The following is a 20709-nucleotide window of genomic DNA, read 5'->3' on the forward strand; positions in this document are numbered from 1 at the left end:
AAAAGCACATTGACAAAGTGGTTGTGACGGAATCGGGACTCGATGCGTCACCATGGAAAATTCACTTTTCACATGTCTTGTCGGCTTTAGGAATATTGCCTAAGAGGTCGCCTTCATCGAAGCAACAAACTCTAAACTTGTTTTGTCCTATTACATCACAAATTTTTCAGCGACTAGTTTAAAACCGGTGTCGGGCCTTTTTCAATGTTTGGACGTGTTTTGATTTTGTGCCTTACTTTGTCTAAATTTCCCGTCAAAAACAATATTTTCAACAAATGGATTGCGTCAAGAAATTTCAGAAAAATCCAATCCCGTACAGGTACAGCTGAAAACTCTAGAGCAAGACTTACTGGTATTTGGTTGTGAGATCGTAACAGAGCAAAAGAATCCTTTGTTTGGATTCAAAACTACATTCAAGGAGCATGAAGATGATGTTTATTTGATTCTCACACCATAAACACAGGAGAAATGAGAAACGTTTAAAAAAACTGACACCTCGAAACCTATGACGAGACCTGATTCACAGAATGTTTTGCTCTATCACTTTTCGCGATTTTTCCATTGCGGTTATTGTGAAACGTATGCGAAGTATCCTATCACAGTCTTGATTTACAAGAGACGAAAGAGCGTCCTTAATTAAGAGATGAGATTAAAAACAGAGAGCTGAAGCGGAAATTACAAAACAGGGAAGTTGATCATTTGACGCAATTTCTTTTTTCAAGGCTACGGTACGGAAAATTTAAGAGGACCTGCAAATCTTGCAAATTTATTCCCTTCCACGTAGCTGTTGCGCTTATCATTAGGGACCTTTAAGTTCGTAGGGACGAGGACGAGAACGAGTACGAGTTTTGACTGGCAGTTGTTAGCCGAAAATACTTAGAAAAATTTATAACCCGTACAATTAATCTTACTCTTTGTTAAGGAGAATAGGTTGCTCGATTTTATTATTATTGCTGTTACCTGGGCCTTTTTGCTGATTGAAAAATTGTCGAAAACTGCTACCCTGTTATGGGACTTGTTTTGATACGATGGACATTTTTGCAAAAAAACCTCCGTACTCAAATGACGACGGTAACACTTTTGTTTTTCCCGCCAAAATGGACGCTGGTTTGCGCGCGCTCACATTTTGTACTATGAGAAAATTTCGTAGTAGTAGTCGTTCTACGTCCTAGAATCTAACGCTCTTTCATTTACTTGAAACTCCCGGCTTGGGGATTCTTAGTTATATGTGTTGAGGACAGAATCAGGCCCACTCAACTTTCTTTCTACAAAAATTATTCTCTCTATCCGCAGTTATAAAACTGTCATTGACATGGTGAAAAACGAAGCGGTAAGATTGGCAATGAGTTTGTTAACAGGTGACCAGGTTTGATAGTATCCTCTGGAGACCCAGGGGTAGCTAGTCGGGACTAACACAAATATTGGTGGTGAAAGTGTGCTACAAGAACAGAAGAAGCCTGAAGCGTGCGAATTCCGTTGCATGCTTCTGATTGGCCACAAAAAAATATTTTGTGGCCAATGAGCGAAGAGAAGCAACCGGGTGACTCTGATCTTTTACCTTGCGTGAGAGTAGTTTTTCCTCGTCGGATCGCCATAGCTTGCGCTAACGCGTTCAACGGGGGAAATTTTCAGCAGTAGTGGCGACGAACATCGGAAATGTAAAAGGTAAGCTTGGCGTTGTGTACTAGACAAGTTAATGAGCCAAGGTGCAGAAAGTGAAAGTCGTGCATCGCATATCAGCAATAAAAAAAAGAAAGTTCCGTCGTAAACATTTATCGGAGAGTGTTTGTTGCTTGCAGCCGTGCTAAGGCTTGTAATCTTTACGGCTTCGTTGACGTTTTGTTCTGAAAATTTCGTCGAGAATCTTTCCCCGTTAAACGCCCTACGCAACTATGGCGATCTATGAAGAAAACTACTTCTTGTAATAAGAGATCAGAGTCAACCTGCTGCTCCTCTTCGCTGAATGTGGCCGATCAGAAGTAGGGAATTCGAAACGCTTCTGGAACTGGTTCGGTAAGAGCCAGGGGCTCTTCCCGTTCTTGTAGTAAACTTTCGCCACGAACATTCTATCGTCCCGACTAGTTGGCCCTGGGTCTCCGAGTATGGTTGACAGATAAACAAGTCCAGAATATACAGTGGCAAGTTCGTCAGCTTGACATTTTTCAGCTCACAAAAGCATCTATCCACTTCTTAAAGGTGTCGGTTTTTTATTTTCCAATTAAAAAGTATCTGAGGTACTTTGACGCCCTCACTAATTGCTGACATTTAAATTGCGTACTGCAGTGGTTTAAGAAGTAATAACATGGGTGACAAATTACTCCTTGATTTTGGCGCGAAAATTTCAGCGTTAATTTATAATTTCACATGTGAAATTACATTGTTGCCATGGCAACTTTTCATGTAGTGTTAAAATGGCGTCCAGGTTTGAAAATTAAGGAGTAATTTGTCACCATGTTATTAATTGCTAATCAAATGGTATACCCGTGAAATTAGGGAATAATTTCACTTGCGTTTTGTCCAAAATCAGGTAATTTCCCTCGCCTAAAGGCTCGGGAAATTATTTGAATTTGGACAAAACGCGCGTGAAATTATTCCTTAATTTCACGCGTCACCATTTGATTACCCATACTAATTCTCACTTAAAAAGTAATGACTTCTTGACAGATTCGCCGAGCTGTCAACTCTCCGCATGACCCAGGAGACTCCAGATTTTGGACCGTATCTCCCGGTCTCAAGATTACGGTCTGAAATCTCCCGATTAATTGCCGAATTTTGTCATTTCTAGTGAGAATCGACTTTCACAACAATAAAATTTCGAATACTTTGTGTTGTTTGAGTTATTTTAACATTGGTAATAACAAAATTCGAACGTTTCATAGACTCTAGTAAACTGTTCGTTGCTATTTAAGGATTGTAATTATTGCTCCAAAATAAAACCAATCAAATGAAATAATGCAATGCCAATGTCATCTTTTTTGGCGTGTTTTTTGACTTTTTGCAAAGGTTGCGTGAGGTCTTGTGTCCTTGTGTCAAATCGCAGAGATTGAAGATGTTGATTGACTTTACTTCGCTTCGGAGGGAGTTTTTAGGACTTTTAAAGACAAATGCACAAATTGTAAAGATTCCCGATTTAAATATCATACGTCGAACGGAGTCAATGAGTATTTTTTGAGTGAAAGTCGTAATGTTACGTGGCTAGAAATGACGTCACAAGCGTTATGATGTCATCTATCATCCTATCCCTATCAATTCTCAATATTTGAAGAACCTTAACGGGGTTGACAGCCCTGGATCGTCAAAAAGCCCTGGTGCACAATGATAAGTATCGTTTTTAGTATACCTAACCTCAGTTACCTGGAATTATCCTGTCCATAATAGGTGTGTTTTTTATACACAGATTGGACCGCCCGGAGAACCCTGGCCCAAAGGGAGAAAAGGTAACTTCCTCGTCCCACAAACATCAATGAGATGTTTCTGTTCTATCGTGGCCAGCTTGGCGAAATATATATATATATATATATTTATATAATAACCCAAGTTATTGTCGCATTTTGATTGGTTCTAGCCTATGGTCTATTAGAGGACAGACGCACGATTGACGTCACCATCAGCTTTTATGCGAATAAAATTTAATTCTTTATCATATAAAACAAATAGATTCCATGTTGCCATGCATCTGTTCAGTAATATATCACAGAAGACGTCATAATTTGGTAAGAACATCATTGACACACTCGCCTATCTCCTCGTGTGCCACTTTTTTGTTCTTACCACATTGTGGCGTCATCTGTGGTCTATTACTGAACAGACGCACGCAACATGGAATCTATTTGTTAAATATATATGTAAAAAGCAGCTAAAATCGTTCCACAAACACTCTTGTTTTGATACACAACCGAAACCCTACAGTAACGCCCTACAGTGCGTTATATCACGGCGCATGCACCGATCTGACAACGCCACTGACCACAACTGGCAAGTGCGCCACGATGAGCGCTCCGGTTGTCAACTCCCTCAGGAGCTGACAACTTCATTATATTTGTGTAACGGTCTTCGCAAGTCTTGCATGAGAAAATGTTAAATTACATTTGACTGCATCAGAAACAAAAAGGCAGCCAGGAGTTAGGTTATTTACCTCGTGCTGGATTAAAGTGAAGTGAAACAAGTGAAAATCTTGCATTCAATTGATGATGATGATCTTTTCTGCTTAATTTAGGGGGAGCCAGGATTACCTGGACGGAATGGTTCTTTAGGCGCTCGAGGGATATCGGTAAGTTGTGTGCATTGAACCACCCACAGACTATTAATTCAGGAGTGCGTCTCTGGAAGACCCGAAGCTATTCAAGCGTATTTTGGGGACCATTAAATCCTATATCTTAAAAGGAAAGACGCTTTAATTTTAAGGTGAAGGTAAAGAAAGGTAACTTTATTTAACGTCTGTAGTTCCTGCAGTTACGAAAGTGGTATCAATGGAAGCTAACGGTGCGCCCTTTACTCCCCTCCCTCTGTCAGTGCTCCTTTTTAAGGGTAGCTGCAGTTACACGGATCGGAGGAACGTCGAAACAGAAGTTGAAGTCACCGAGGATAGAACTGGGGACCTCTTGCTCCGAAAGCCACGCACAAAAACCAACTGTGCTACGCCTGCTCCTGAACGTTGCAACTATTATGATTCGCACTTGTATTTTTTTTCGGATTTGAATAGGGGACAAGTAAAAAAATGTCTGAATTTCAACAGCAGTCTATCCCATTACCCTTTCGATTACTACATGTAGTTCGGATGTTCTTCCACTGAACTTTAGGAGACTCGTAGCAGCGTTTGGTGATTTTAAACGGTAAAAATTTTGTCCCACCTAAAATTAATAATTGTCCCTTGTTACGAACACTATAACTTACAATGTAAGAGAATTACTCGACTTTTTGCCAATCAAATCTCACCATTTTTGTCCTTGCAGGGTTCTCCAGGTGCCGATGGTCCAAAGGGACCGAAGGGTGATGTGGGACCTCCAGGGCTACCAGGTCTTCCAGGTCCTATTTTGACCTTGCCCCCAGGTGGAGGACCTGGAGGGGTTGGCCCTGATCCGATCATCGGCGACGAGGTAATTTGTTGTGACATTCTGCAACTAGGGTAAACTTGCACATCACATGCAAACAAAATTATTATACGTCAGATTACAAGGGCAATAACTTTACCAAAAAAAAAGTGAAATGGAAAAAATTGTCACGTACGTCTATTATAGTCAATAGGGACTTTGGGATGTCTACGACGGCGATGTCGATGACAACGTCACGTGAAAATATGGCTTTGCACTGTCCTTAAGTCTTTCATGATTATCCCATTTCGTTCGCGTTACACGACGAGTAAAATAGAGAATGAAACGTTCACGTTCTTAGGCTCAAACCTCAAGTTTGGCGTTTCAGGCCCCGTCCACACATATCCCGGTATTTTTGAGATGACGTTTTCGTTGCCGTCGCTGTCGTCATTATGGAGCTTAAGATTTTACGACGGCGACGGCAATATCAACGGCGCAAAACAATGATATCATTGGTTAAAAGGGCATAAATAATCGTGCTGCACGTGCAGTACGGATTTTAGCAAATGTGTTTGCAGTCCTCTGCATGAAGACGTGAAATCACCGGATTTGAGGTTTTGAGGACAAGGTGAGCACGCAACAGAGAATCCTTCATTCTCTATTTTCACTCTGAAACGGCTCATACCTATTTTGTGTTTAGATGAGAGTATGGAAACACGGCTGTGACATCACACGGATTTTGATTGGTTATGTAGTCAGACGCGCGTTTTGATTGGCTGGTTGAAAATATGAGCGTGTGAGGGTTTGAGCTAGGATTTGATTACTAAGGGAAAGTTTGTCCCCTTGGCTAAAATTGTGTAGGGCATTTTCATTTTTAGGGGGACAGTCAATTTTTTTTCAGTTTTCGTTCAAACATGGAAACAGGCAAGCCAACAAAAACATTTTTTATTTATACCTGTTATTTAAAGAACGACAAAACTTTTGAAATTACAAGACATTTTTCGACAGCAATTTCTGTCATCTTCAGTTGATTAATGTACAGAGCGTTAAGTTGAATTTATAAGTCGGAAAAAGTGCTAATTATACCTGTCACTTGTAATTAAAATTAATACAAACAAAAAAAGTTAAGGAAATGGTGTCAAGACTTTTTTTGTTAATATTTAAACCAAGAATCAATGACTAAGCTTTGTACACGTACTCTAGATTTTTACACAAAAATAGCGGAACATCGCCTCCTTTTCAAAGTGTAGCCAAGTGTGATTTTGGAACCAAGTTTTCTAGAAAGATCGCGAACGCGTTGGTTTCCTTTGGCCTTCATCTGTTTCTTTCTCTGTTCTTTTTCTGAATTTTTTTCTCTGATTCAATCTGGCTTCCATTTAAAGCGACAAAGCTGTCTATTGTACGAATACGTTGTCACTGTGACACTTTAATTCCCAGATGCGTCACGCTTGGTTGAGCATGAGACCTACATGTTAAGTAGAGCGTGACTGAAAAGTAAACGCGCGATAAAGTTCCTCCCACGGTTTGTGTTTCAGCTTGTAATTTTTGTACTGAACTGTATTTCTTCCTGTGTGCTTCCTTCTGAGTCCCCCCCCCCCCCTCCCCCCAGTTTTTGAAGGAAAAAAAAGGTGTCTCCTTGGCCGTTTTTTTAAGGGTCAATTTCAATATCAGCCCGGGATTGGCGCAATGGCGCGGCCTGGCTCAAACCCTGGCTTGTATCAAGAAAATCTGTTTCAATAAAAAAGTAAAACAAAACAGCATTTACCTTTATTTGTCGAATTATCTTTGAGGAATATTTTACAAAAGCAATAGAGGACTTTTTTCCCGTGTTTCCATAGTCTCATCTAAACACCCGGAGAATTTGGGAGAATTCTCGACAGTTCTACAAACCCTCGACTTCGTCTTGGGTTTGCATAACTGTCTCGAATTCTCCCATCTCCCCTCGTGTTTAGATGAGGCTATGGAAACAAGGAAAACGTCCTCTATTGCTTAATTGTTTTTGTGGCGTCGTCGATGTGGTAGCCGTCCACCAAGGTGCAGGATTGTAGAAAACACACATTGTATCATGCCTGTTCCTTTAAAAGCTCAATTAACTTTCCACTCAGTTTACGGTTGTGAACCGTACAATTTAAAACAATCGATTCAAATCAAACGAAGACCTCATACTCTGTAGGTACATCATGTGAAGCAATGCTTGAAGGGCTTCTGCATTATCCTTGATCAAGGATAACTTCTGTGAGCTGCAGAAAACCAAACGTATAACTTTGATAGTTTTTTTCTTCAGATCCTGGAAGAAATGGCTATTATTTTAATCAAATTTTGGCTCTTGGAATCATCATTCATTTGAAACAACTCAACAAGTAGTAAAACGCTAAACTATGCATTTTCTGTTTGAAGATTCGCTCTCAGGATTCCAAAGGACCTTCGGGATCGATTCGGCAAATTAAAGGACCACCTGGAGATTCTGTAAGTACACTCGTAAATACTCTGTTTCTTTGGCCATCTTTGCTTAATCAAGAGTAAGACTCTAACAGCGGTGACAAACAATGTAAAATTAGAGACACTGTTGATTCGGCAGGTACAAAACACAGGCCTCAGTTTTACTAATACAGAAACAAACCTTGACATTCGTTAAAGCTAACCTTAGGCCTAATTATATAATTAGACCTAAACAAGTGTTTTTAGGCCAAAGGTTAGCTTTAATGAATGTTTAAGGTTTGTTTCTGCGTGGTAAAACAGAGACCTGTGACCTGAGACAAGTATTTTGTACCTGCCACTGTTGATTGAAAATTTGAAACAATTAATTAGTTACAACTGTACTTATGGTGCATGTAGTTCAAAATTGAAGTTTACCGTGATGATCACTTCTGAGGATATACGTCGAAGCGTATGAAACGTGAAGTAAATAATGTTTGTCACCCCTGTTTGCGCCTTATACTCGTGTCACATGAAGTGACCACACGTTGGAAACTTGCATTACCCAATTTATAGCCTTGTACTCGTTATCGCTTTTACTCGTCAGCTCGGGAAGGCAGCTGATGCAATTTAATTAAATAAGATAGTTACGCGAGCATCGATCTTGTTCTACTATCGTATTTTTCTTCATCCATCTGTCACAACTAAGAGTAGGGCACGTAGTTCCCGGTGTTGTTGTCTGTCTTCTGTTGAGTATCATGGGTGGTAGGGTAAAAAAAGGGGCCACAGTAATTGGTGCAAGCTGTTGTGGCGCTCTGCCAGCTTGACTGGCAAAGTCTGTAAATCAAATCAAAAAAAAAAAAAAAAATCAAATCAACTGCTAGTTTTAAAAGCGTGAGGAACTGAATAAAAGATTCCATGTTTAACATCTGATTACGGGCAGTTTTCAAAAGTTCAAGTACATAGAAACTTATGGCGTTCAAGCAATTTGCTTTCATCAAGTTTGTTAACCCAAATGTAATTACCGTATTATATGTAATCACATGGGCCCGAGGGTAATTAAGGATTAATTCCACGCGTATCTTCAAAGTTTTCACAAAAATTGCTCGAGTCGCGACGAGGAAAATTTGTACAACTTTGAAAATACAAGTGAAATTAATTCTCATTTTCACGAGGGCACATTACGATGACATGTTTATCACATTCAGGGCAACATTATTGAGGGAACCCCGTTTAGTGCTTCGACAAATGACAACCTACAAGCTCCCATTCGGATAAAGTTCAATTCAATAAGTAGTTGCTGTCAACAGAAATAGCTCTTAAAATGTATTTTATAGTGTGAACAAAAAAGTAGTTTAACCTGGAAGAATTCGAAGATTCTCTTGTAACTTCGCTTGCTCTGGATAAGCAACTGTTGACCGATCAGGATCAAGGAATCATGCCCTCGTGATTAAGGAAAATGCATTCCGTCTCAGCCAATGAGCATTCAGTAATTTTGTCCCGTATGTGATAAACACTCATAAAAGTACACCACAGCCCGCGACTTGGATCTCACAACTCCCGTATTTCTCTTCTGACTGAGCATGATTAATCGTTGTCCCAGGCCATCTTTGTTTAGAACGGTTTCCCTTGCGACCGGGTGCTAACTTTTCATGTGCATGTGCATAAATTATCTTTGAACTACGTTTAACATTCGTGCATTCCGGGACAACTTGTCTGCAACTCTGAACTGAGTTTTGTACCTTAACTCCTCTAGGGTTAATTCTCGATGAGCAGAGTAATCACAAGCTTCTTAACTGGAATTCAACCTTAATCGGGAAAGCTGTAGGATTATTTGTTTTCGATCCAGAGCATTGATTTATTTCTGTTTTAGAAGAGTATTAACCATTTACGACAAGCATGATATGCCTAAGAAAACCGATTAACAACATAATTTGAATTTTTTCCCCGCGTAGGGTCCTCCAGGAAGAGCAGGTTTGCCTGGTAATCGAGGACCAGAGGTATGCAGTGCATAAGTATTACTTGATGCTGATAATGGTGATAATATTAATGAGGCCCTGTTATTAGGGTTTTAGGAATGACTGACGAAAAAATAGTAGGGATAAGGAATAACCGAGATAGTTTTAGGGATAGCAGAATATAGCTTTGATTTCTCAATTATCATACTTTTGGTCACTTTTGCTGAGGATATACATCACTGGCGACTGGTAATGAACAGTAACGGGTGATTTATCATTCCATGTCCAAGATTTACTCCCAGGCTCATTAATTCAATCAACCGCTAGTGCCTTGGGGTGAAACTGTAGAGTTTTCGTATAATTATGCAGTATTAGGTAATCTTTTAAAAAAGGGTTTTTTGTTTGTTTGTTTGTTTGTTTTTTTTTTGGGGGGGGGGGGGAGGGTGTAGCGATGGCACATTGATGAGACCACTCGCCTCCCACCAATGTGGCCCGGGTTCGATTCCCAGTCTCGGCGTCATATGTGGGTTGAGTTTGTTGGTTCTCTACTCTGCACTGAGAGGTTTATCTCCGGGTACTCCGGTTTTCCCTCTCCTCAAAAAAACCAATATTTGACTTGATTTGCGTTAATTGTTAATTTCAGTTGACAGTTGCCCCGATTAGTGCTTCAACGCTAGAACGACTTGACACTTAAATAAAGTTCCTTTCCTTTACGCTTTAAAATTGCCACTTATTGTTAAAATTCCAAAGATGAGTAATTTCAGCTCGGGATAACAATCTCGTGATTCAAGGGATAACGGACAACTGTCCCCTGAATTTTACGGATAACAGATGACTAACCCCCCGCCCCCTCCCCTAGCGGGGCCTCAATAATGGAAGAGAAAGATCATCAAGTGACAAATTATCCAACAAAAACATTCACAATGCAGAGTGAATTGGAAAACGTTTGGTTTTATTATGGCATTTCTTATGATATTTATAGGTTACAACTATTAACAATGATTATATTTATTTTTTCATTGTGTTTGTTCCACCTGTCACACCAATTCATTTTTTTTTTTTGATTACAGGGACTTCGCGGCGAAACAGGGGAGACGGGTCTAGTTGGAGCTACTGGAGACCCAGTAAGTCACGTCTGACTAATTTCTCGTTACAGTAACCATTAGTTAATCGAGGATACAGGCCATGCATGAGAATTAAGTCAAAAGATCTCTCAATATAGAATTTCCTGATTGAAAAAAAATTCTCCTCATAAAAGCTAAAACAAATGTTGAGAGAATATAAATTTTGATAGTGGAGCTTAAGGGGAAAAGAAATTTAAAGAACAACCCACCAGAAGTACGAATATCCTTGTACGTCACCAGTTTTGTTTAGGAGAATTCAAATCATGAACTCTTGCCTACTGCAAACGTCCTAGGAGTTTACAGCGATTACCAGTCACACGCGCCCCTCAACGACTTTTTTTCATTTTTCGAAACTGAATCGGGGTGGAGGTCAATTATTATAAATGTTTCCATGACGAATTCGACTGCCATCAAGTAAATAGGACTATATTGTCATGGAAACATTTGATTGACGTCCATCAAATTTAGTTCCGGAAAATGAAAAAAAAAAAAACCTTTGCGGGGCACGTGTGACTGATAACCGCTGTAATACGATTTGAAGCGACAAATGCAATTAAGAAGGCACCGATCGCATTAACGAATTTAGTCTTCTTTTAATCACATAAATCGATTGTTCATCAGTCCAGGCAGACTCCTTTTAAAGCTTTTATAGGTTCTGGTTGCATTTGTTGTCTGAATGTGTCTCTTACCTTTTGTTGTTTCAAATGTTAACAAAACTCAAATAGACGTACGTTTTCTGGAAATTTTGTTTTGATAGGGTCTCCAAGGTAACACGGGACCACGAGGAGAATCTGGTCGGAATGGAGCAGATGTAAGTTCTAATTCGTTCCCGCGTCAACATATTTACTAAAAGTATATTGCGTTGAAAAGAAAGCTAACTTATGACAATATCTCTCAGATAGTAGGCTTACCATGATTGCGGGCAAATTTAGCAAGCTGTATTCTACAGTACGGCCAGCTTTACGGCCCGCAGAAGTTTGGAATTTTGATAAACTAAATATTTTAAGCAAAAGCCGATACAACGTAGATTTGATTTTAGTGATGTACTATATTTCGGCTGGCCAAACCAGCCTTCTTCAGGTACAATGAGAGTTTACATTGAATTGCTTCTATGTACATATATATATATATAGTAAATGGATGTTGACGTAATACTGGAAAAAATGTGATAAAACATGGCAGTTACAAAGATTTTGAATTCAAATACTAAGAGTCACGGAAAAATAACGGAAATCACTCAAAATAATAAACTGAAATCTAATACGTTTCTTCGCGGATATTAAGACCGTTGGGATCAATTGTCCTGCCTTTTAAAATTAAAAAAGCTTCCCTGGCCTTACGGATCGAGTCTCTGTTAGAAAATATTTTTTCGATAGGGATTAATTGCATGTCCTTGGAGATGTTGTGGGGAGAGGAGAGGAAATGTTCTGCGACTGTAGTAGGTTTGGATTTGGTGTTAGCGTTATCTAAAGTGCGGCGGTGTTCATTAAAACGGTCTTTTAAACGTCGTTTAGTTTCTCCTATGTACTGTAGATGGCATCTGTTTCATTGAATCATGTAGATAAGGTTTTTAGTTTCGCAAGTTATGTGGAAATTAATGGAGCGCGTTTCGCCAGTAGAGCAGAATTTGTAGTTGGTTAGTCCATGGAAAATGTAAGGACAGGTAGCACAGTTTTTGCCACAGCGAAAAGAACCGGAAGGAAGTGTGGAATTAGAATGAGTTACATTGGGGGACAGTTTAGCTGTAACCAGCAGGTCTCGAAGGTTAGGGGAGCGCCTGAAAGCCACAACAGGTAGATGGAGGAAAGCATTTTTGCAGCGGTCAGAAGAAAGAAGTAGATTGTAGTGTTTTTTTATTATGTTGAGGATGGAAGGAAGTGATGGATTATAGGTCGTTATGAAAGGTATGCGTTTGGGTTTGTCTGTCTGTTTAGGTTGTAGGGTATGTGTGCGGGGAATGTCTGCAGCCCGTTGTATTTGTTTAGTAACAAAGTTGCGTTTGTAACCTCGTTTCAGAAGGTATGTCGTTAGGGTTAGGGTTAGGGTTAGCACCGCCGCACTTTAGATAACGCTAACACCAAATCCAAACCTACTACAGTCGCAGAACATTTCCTCTCCTCTCCCCACAACATCTCCAAGGACATGCAATTAATCCCTATCGAAAAAATATTTTCTAACAGAGACTCGATCCGTAAGGCCAGGGAAGCTTTTTTAATTTTAAAAGGCAGGACAATTGATCCCAACGGTCTTAATATCCGCGAAGAAACGTATTAGATTTCAGTTTATTATTTTGAGTGATTTCCGTTATTTTTCCGTGACTCTTAGTATTTGAATTCATAATCTTTGTAACGTCCATGTTTTATCACATTTTTTCCAGTATTACGTCAACATCCATTTACTATATATATATATATATGTACATAGAAGCAATTCAATGTAAACTCTCATTGTACCTGAAGAAGGCTGGTTTGGCCAGCCGAAATATAGTACATCACTAAAATCAAATCTACGTTGTATCGGCTTTTGCTTAAAATATTTAGTTTCTCAACTTGAAATAACGCCGATCAGATCAAGCCACTGATCCAACGTACACCGACAGGAAAATTGTCCACGGTTGCTTGCTTCGAAACTCTGGAATTTTGATGCAGCATTCTCTAGCAAGTTTTTCATGTCGTTTATGTCAAATAAACTTGTAAGACTGTTTGAACCTTACAAGCAACTATTTTAAAACGCCAAGAGGATTTATTAGTTTTATGCATGCCAATCATTTGTGGCAGTTTCGCTCTTGAGCCATAAATCAAGGGAAAAAGACTCGGTCCGTAACTTACAGTACGGACCTCGAACTTGGTTACTGTGAGAGGTACGTACTTTTGATAAGATGTTTTTAGGAATGTTTGATGTCATGTACATCTTCATGTGATTTAATGAGGCGGTATTAAGAGGTGAAGTGGAGATGTTTATCTTACAGAAGAGTTGAATGGTTGCCTTCAATAAGTATTGAGTAAACATTTCATCCGTAGGGTATACCGGGGAGTCCCGGAGAGGCAGGAGAACCTGGACTTGCAGGAGAACCGGTAAGCTATATTCCCAAGCATTTTATTAGACAAGCTGTGTTAATTTCGGTACTATAGAAATACACGGTTTCTTTAGTTGATTCCTAACCGTTGAAATCTCTGCTTCCAGGGTAGGCAGGGGGTCGCAGGCATGCGTGGTCTTCGAGGCTTCAAAGGAGACCGCGTAAGTATCCACGCTCTAATGGTAGCATTTAAATGTTCTTCTTATAAAACTCTTGCTAACTCAGATGTTTTATTGCCAAGAAAACAAAGATGTATAGCGATCCTGAAGTCTGGTGTATTTCCATAGAAAGTTCCGTGCAGTCTATAACCTATTTATGCATTCACCGTTGCAGTGCTCCGTTTTACGGGTATTTAAAGCTATAGCTACACGGGTCAGAGGAAAGTCGAAACAGACGTTGAAGTCACCGAGGATTGAACCGGGGACCTCTCGCTCCGAAAGCCGCGCACTAGCCAACTGAACCACGACTGCTCCTCAATGATTAAAAACTCCGAGTCATATGAGCCGGGATTAACAATGTGGACGTGCTGGGATGGAAAATTTTTCACTGACAGAAATATTTGCAGCAGCAATATCAGCTTTTTGCTATAAAAAGTTCTTCAACAGATTTTCTTGATTTTGATGATCAGTAAAGCAAGGCTCTTACTTTTTTTCAGGGATCTCAAGGTGATCGCGGAGATCCTGGTGACGAAGGTGCAGCAGGTGAAACGGTAAAGAACCCGTTTTGCTAAAAAAATATATAGAGGATAATTAAACAGTGGCGAGAAGATATAAATTTTATGTTTGAGAGGCAAGAAGAAGATAAGATTCATATCTTCCAGCTATCGTGTAATTTTCTTGTCGTTATATTTAACAATTATTCGCCGAAGGGGAAGTGAATATTGGTGAATATTTACCAAGACCTAGTCGAGGTAAATATTCTCCAATATTTACTGAGCCTGAGGCGAATAATGGGAGGCGCGGTGGTCTCATGGTTAGTGCGCTCGACTCCGGATCGAGTGGTCCGGGTTCGGGGCCTGGCCGGGGACATTGCGTTGTGTTCTTGGGCAAGACACTTTACTCTCACGGTGCCTCTCTCCACCCAGGTGTATAATTGGGTACCGGCGTAATGCTGGGGGTAACCCTGCGATGGACTAGCATCCCATCCAGGGGGGAGTATAAATACTCCTAGTCGCTTAATGCTACTGAAACCGGAGATAAGCGCCGGCCTGATGGGCCTTCTGGCTCGTAAGCAGTGACTTACTGAGGCGAATAATGGTTTTAGTGTAATTTTCAGCGGTGAATATCAAGACAGTGCAAAACAATGGGCTAAAGCAAGATAAAAAGGCACGAAAAGTGCTTGATTGGCTTAGCAGCCGCGCCTCCAAAATGTTATATTCACCGGGTAGCGCGGTGAATATAACACTAAATTCTTATATTCACCGCTGAAAATTATACTAAGTACAATTAGTATACATGGTAGAGATTGGAAAGCAAGCTTTAATACAAATACTGGGTACTAATACAAAACCAAAAAGGCGGGAATCGTGACGTCATTGCTCAATATGAGACCACTCGTGTTACATGAAAAACCTTAAATAACAATGACAACAATCAGGTTTTCTGAGCCCGCGAGACTAAGCACCCCCAGCAAACCATTGTTTTAACGAAAACCGCAGGTCGGACAAATTTTGTACACATTGAGTGATCCTTCACTGTGAATATATTTTCGTCTTTTAACACAGGGGAGCCCAGGACAAAATGGTAGACCCGGTATTGACGGAGCACAAGTAAGTATTTCGTACTTTCATTGATAACGGAATGCGTAGGTGTAAGATACTTTCCTGTATTATAGGGCCCTTAAAATTCATGCTGGGTTTTCGTTAAGCAAAAGGGAACCAGAAATGCTCGGAGTAAAGTCAGAAACTAGCAGCGACTCTGCCCTCCTATGACCGGCAACACCTTTCGTTACTGCGGCAGGAGAGAAGCGAGCGAGTAGCAACATAATGAGAATTCGAGACAAATTTATGCAAAATGTCGATATGTTTGGCTTTGCTGGCTTTCGACCAAAATCCATTTTGATTTGGCCCAGAATGCACTGCGCAGCGACCAGAATGCATTGCTCTATGGTCGAGTCTCGCCTTGAGCAGGTGTCACAAACACAGCCATCGACATCTTTATTTTCGTAACTATTTTGAAACTTGCGTCCTGTCTTGAAGTTACACTTCTGCTTTCAGTTCAACTATATCCATGGCCAACTAGACCCAACAAACCTTAAACATAGATATTTTGATCACAGTCAAAATTTTGTAGTTATCGGGAGTTTAGGTAATCCTCACGCATCTTTAGTTTACCAGAACTAATGACTTGGTAACGCAGTGTTGATTGTAATTTACATGTATTTGGATTTGAGAAAAATGGCTTGCCTCAAATAGCCTCTTTTTACCTTGTAATCTTGAATTTTTCGTCCTATTATGGGCACATAAACAACAATCCGCATCAATTTCATATCCTTGGGTCGTACTAACGTTTAACGGTGGAAAGCGATTCCTCTCTCTTCTCATCCAAGCATTAACCCCGTCAAACAGGATTTAAGTTATGGAGTATGGAGTTTTGCTGTTGCTCACGGAGTTACTTCAGTAGGCGAAAATATACGAGCCTGTGAAAGATGATTGCCTGAGGAGTGTCTTATGTTCATAACTGTAACCTTTTTTGTCATCTGTCTTTAAACTAGTATTTCTGTCATACTTCAGGCGGTAGACGAATGTCATCTTCAGTTTGTAAAGTATACAAGAAGCCTCTAGATCCCATGAATTTCATGCCGAAAGCAATTGAACTTATTTCATGGGAAAAAAGTTGAATTGAACTTTTGACAGGGACCTATGGGGTAGGAAAAAGGCTGCCCTTGTTTTCCCTGGTAGATTTTGGCCACCAAAAGTAATATTCTTTGGTTCTAATGATAATTTAATTCACCAGGGACCAGTTGGAATTCGGGGGCCACAGGGAGAGCCTGGTGATGCTGGACCAATTGTAAGTTGTGTCCTACCCATAGAGCGGTTTTCAAATGAGGGTCGTAAAACCAAAACCAAAGTATTTACTTTGGCCAATCAAAAGGACGGAGACAATCCAGTAAACCAATCAAAACTCGAAGTAATTACACGTAGCTATAGACGACACAAAGCGCGGGAAAATGTAAACGCGCAAGCCACGATTGGTTTTGGTTTCACTACTGATTGGTTGAAAAAGTGGCGCGAGAACTTTGAACCAATCACTGAGTTAAGTAATGCAAAATCAAAGTAATTCGCTAATTACTTTCGACAATCAATTGAAAACCGCTCTAACACGAATAAAATTTATTAAAAATCAAAGGGAAATTTCTAAAACGACGCTATCGAGTCATCGTGGAGCAAAAAAAATCAGAAGGAAAAAATGTGATCTGACAGGATAATCATACAAGTGAAACTTAGTGAGTCTTATACCTTCCATCAGTGAGTGAGTGAGTGTGTTACTTCCAGTCCTCCAGACAGCCTGAACAATGTTACCTTACTGATATTCTATTATTTTGATTCTTTTAGGGACTTGACGGTCCTGAGGGCGCTCCAGGAGCTGAAGGAGCTGCAGTAGGTTTAATTATTACAAAATATCGATCTTATTCGATGGTTTAACATATAAGACGCACGGATATTTTGCAAGTTGCGCAATATTTTTCCGCAGGGGCGAGGAAAGATACGAGCAATGAGAAAAATCTCCACGAGTATTATATGTTAAACCCTCGAATAAGCGATTTATTATTCCACAACAAAAAAGGTGTTATTTTGCTTCAATTTTATGTGGTAAGAGTGTTTTGAGAAAAATGCATCATCTGTCCTTCAGGGCGCGTGCGAACGATGTAAACAACACAAAAAGTCAGCCAAAGATCTTTATTTGATTGGATAAACAAAATGACGAGTGACAAGCGATGACAAGCTAAATTGTCAGCCTTAGCATCGTGTTGAAAACAATTTCTTTCATTGAAAAACCCCCGTTCTGTCCGTATTTGCTCTTTTCTAAACCGGTCAAACCGGGACACTACAGTGTATTACTGTCTCGTATTTTGCGCGTTCTCTTGACCAAATATGGTAAAATGGCGTAATAGTGGAATAATAATTAACAATTATTGGACGAGGTTGAGCAAAATATCGTAATTTTTCAGTGGCGAGCAGATCAATTATTTGTCGAAGCCGAAGGCTGAGGCAAATAATTGATCTGCGAGACACTGACAAATCACGATAGTTTGCGATAACCGAGGTCAATAATTGTTTTATCATTCGATCATCGAGTTTGTTTTTTGTTTTTGTTTCCGAGAAGCCGTAATGCATCAATCAATTTCAGCGGTGCCCATCCCCCCACCCCCGGGCAACCGCGGGGCATTTGCTGAAGTTGTCAGTCCCGGGGGTGGGGCATTCGCAATTTTATCGCGGCCCGGGAGCTGGGCATTAGCCTACCCCGAGGCGACCCTCGGGAATTTGACACACCCAAGAGTTTATCGGAAAAGACGAGGCCTTCGTTAAAGACTGGCTTGTCCGTCACCGACTCGAAAAACTTGTGGATGTTTTTAAAGGTATGTTTTCTCAATTTTAGGTATTTCTTCATTTATACTTGTAAGCGTATGAATATATAAAAGCGACAAGGTGAACTAATATCACAAAGTAATCACTGACGTGAAGACTGCGTATAAAACACAACTACTTCGCATTTCGCACTCAAAACTAGCCTAGCAAATTTTAAATTCATGAAAGCGGAGTTATATGAAACGCTGAAGGGCTGCGAATTCAAATGATGCGATTTTCAAGACAGATCTTGGGAGCGTAAAATGCGATGAAAGATCATGTAAGATGTCTTGATTCTTGACAGACAAAGTAGCCTGCGAATACAGGCGCCTATTGGAAGACGACGATCCCGGGGGCGGGGCATTTGTCCCCACCCCAGGGCATTTACACAGCTTATGTGTCCCCACCCAGGGGAATTTGCCAATTTTTAAAAAAAATGCTAATGCCCGGAGGTTAGCCCGGAGGGGGGGGGGGGGTGGGGGATGGGCACTGCTGGAATCGACTGATGCATAAGCCTTCGCTGCCTTGCAGAGTCGAGTAATGGCACCAATCAATTGGTTTCCTTCTCAGCATAATTATATTTGTAGACTTCAAATTGTACTTCAGTCAAACGTTCAATAACACTAGGCATCAACAAAGCTGAAAAAGTTCACACTTTTCAAAGCGTATGCCGACAAGTGAAGCTTTGGTGTAGAGCTCGCCATTCTTTTTTCTGGCTTCAGCATAAAATCTCTTCAGTGCATACGCATTCGATGACACGAGTGACTCTTCGTCTACCCTTCTTTCCTTGAGATACTTTCGAAATACGTTGAAATTTTGTTCCTTTCTTAGTATTCTCACTGCTCTTTCGATCAACTAAGAATGTCGAATCATTCTCTGACATCGGGGAACCGATCTGCCATTTTCTCAAAAGAGAGTGATTTCAATTGCGCATGAGCAGAATATTATTTGCAGCAAAACACTTATTTGAAGGCAGTTATTTGCAGGTCACGTGGTGGGCTCTCGGCCAATGAAAAGGAAGGAAAAAATACATCGAATGATAAATATATTTATTTTTATATATTGTAGTTTGAACAGGACTGTAACCCCGATCCTTTTGTGTGAACTCCCTCGACCGATATCGCTTCTTAACCCAGATAGAAATCACCAACAACATTGTCCAAGATTGTCCAATGATGGAAACTTGGGGTAACACATCTCTAAAATGATCTTGAGTAATCCGGCCAGAGCGGCATAATCAATATACTGATAATACGTTGTGCAAGGAGGATGATTGTTTTCATAAATATCGCTTTTGAACACGGCTCAAGCGAAATTTCATATTTTGATTCATTTTGAATTGAGACGAGAGGCAGATGGAGAAGCACAAGTCAGAGAGTTTCTTTCCATAACGACGCATAATTTTTCTTTTATATTAGGGTATCTCAGGTGAACCGGGAAATACTGGCAGTAATGGAGCCCCTGGGGCAAAGGGAGAAAGGGGCAATCAGGGCTCTCCTGGTCCACGAGGACAGCCAGGTATTGTTGGTCCTGAAGGTTCAAAAGGAGAAAAAGGAGCCGCTGGAGACACGGGACGACCTGGGTTTGATGGACGAGCGGGCTACAAGGGTGATGCAGTAAGTTTTAAACAGACTCGGAGAAATGACATTTAAGGACGGTGCCTACCGTTGTTATTGCGCATACGTTCTGCGCATCTCGAGATACTCGGGTTTCCTATGGGTGCTTTAAAGGTAAGCGGAGAAAGTAGAACTTAGTAAATGCTCTTAGATTCAAAAAGAAAATTGGGCGCAACCATGCATTTTTCAGAGATCTTTAAACTTCAATTTGGAACATTTGAAACATTTTGCAAATACTTTTGATTAATTATCTTTGAAAAAAGAGTGGTTACCCCCAATTTTCTCTTAATAACACTTGTTAAGATCTGCTTTACCCGGACATTTATACACTGCGCGAAAATACCTTTGAATTAGTAGGAACCGTCCTTAATACTGAATAATTTGAACATACTGTGAACATAACCTGATTGTCAAGGATGATTCGTGAGTTGATAAGAGGTAGAAGAGAATAAATGGCAACATTTTTATGGAGCTCGGGCACGTTTCACTTGAATGTCCCATTGACCTAACCCATAATAGTAATTCGTGCGTGCGTACGTTTACCCTTCCTTCTTAATCATGGTCGCTTCGATGATCTTTCTATGTCTCATATTTTGTGTTTTTGTGTTTTTAAGGGTTCTCCTGGAGCAATGGGTACCCCGGGAGATGCTGGAAAAGATGGAGCACCAGTAAGTAATCATATTTTTTTCTCGGGGTTCGTTTGAAATGAATTCGTTTCTTTGGCAGTCCGTGGGAAGAAGTAGCGAGATAGGCTCTTAGCGAAGCGCGGGTAGAGAAGTGTTAGCAAGTCGTCACAGATTGGAGGAGAACAAGAAGCCCGTCGCACTTTAGGGGAGGCTAAGAGGTTTACTTCGTTAGAAGCATGTATGTTCCAAAAGAGGACCACAGTAGTCCCATTGCTTCAATCTGCTGTTTTATGTTCT

General features: G+C 40.4%; 1 protein-coding gene across 1 annotated transcript in view; it reads left to right on the plus strand.

Moving 5' to 3' along the window:
• The window catches only part of LOC138014534 (collagen alpha-1(II) chain-like), a 118343-nt gene that overhangs the window by 28932 nt on the left and 68702 nt on the right, over positions 1 to 20709 (plus strand). Inside the window, exons 17-31 of the mRNA XM_068861642.1 lie at positions 3398 to 3437; positions 4217 to 4270; positions 4953 to 5096; positions 7428 to 7496; positions 9401 to 9445; positions 10474 to 10527; positions 11285 to 11338; positions 13548 to 13601; positions 13711 to 13764; positions 14259 to 14312; positions 15327 to 15371; positions 16558 to 16611; positions 17157 to 17201; positions 19589 to 19786; positions 20401 to 20454. Of these exons, the coding sequence (XP_068717743.1) occupies positions 3398 to 3437; positions 4217 to 4270; positions 4953 to 5096; positions 7428 to 7496; positions 9401 to 9445; positions 10474 to 10527; positions 11285 to 11338; positions 13548 to 13601; positions 13711 to 13764; positions 14259 to 14312; positions 15327 to 15371; positions 16558 to 16611; positions 17157 to 17201; positions 19589 to 19786; positions 20401 to 20454 (1018 nt within the window). The remainder of the gene's footprint in view (positions 1 to 3397; positions 3438 to 4216; positions 4271 to 4952; positions 5097 to 7427; positions 7497 to 9400; positions 9446 to 10473; positions 10528 to 11284; positions 11339 to 13547; positions 13602 to 13710; positions 13765 to 14258; positions 14313 to 15326; positions 15372 to 16557; positions 16612 to 17156; positions 17202 to 19588; positions 19787 to 20400; positions 20455 to 20709) is intronic.

Source organism: Montipora capricornis, chromosome 1 (assembly GCF_036669925.1).
Source record: "Montipora capricornis isolate CH-2021 chromosome 1, ASM3666992v2, whole genome shotgun sequence".
NCBI lineage: Eukaryota > Metazoa > Cnidaria > Anthozoa > Scleractinia > Acroporidae > Montipora > Montipora capricornis.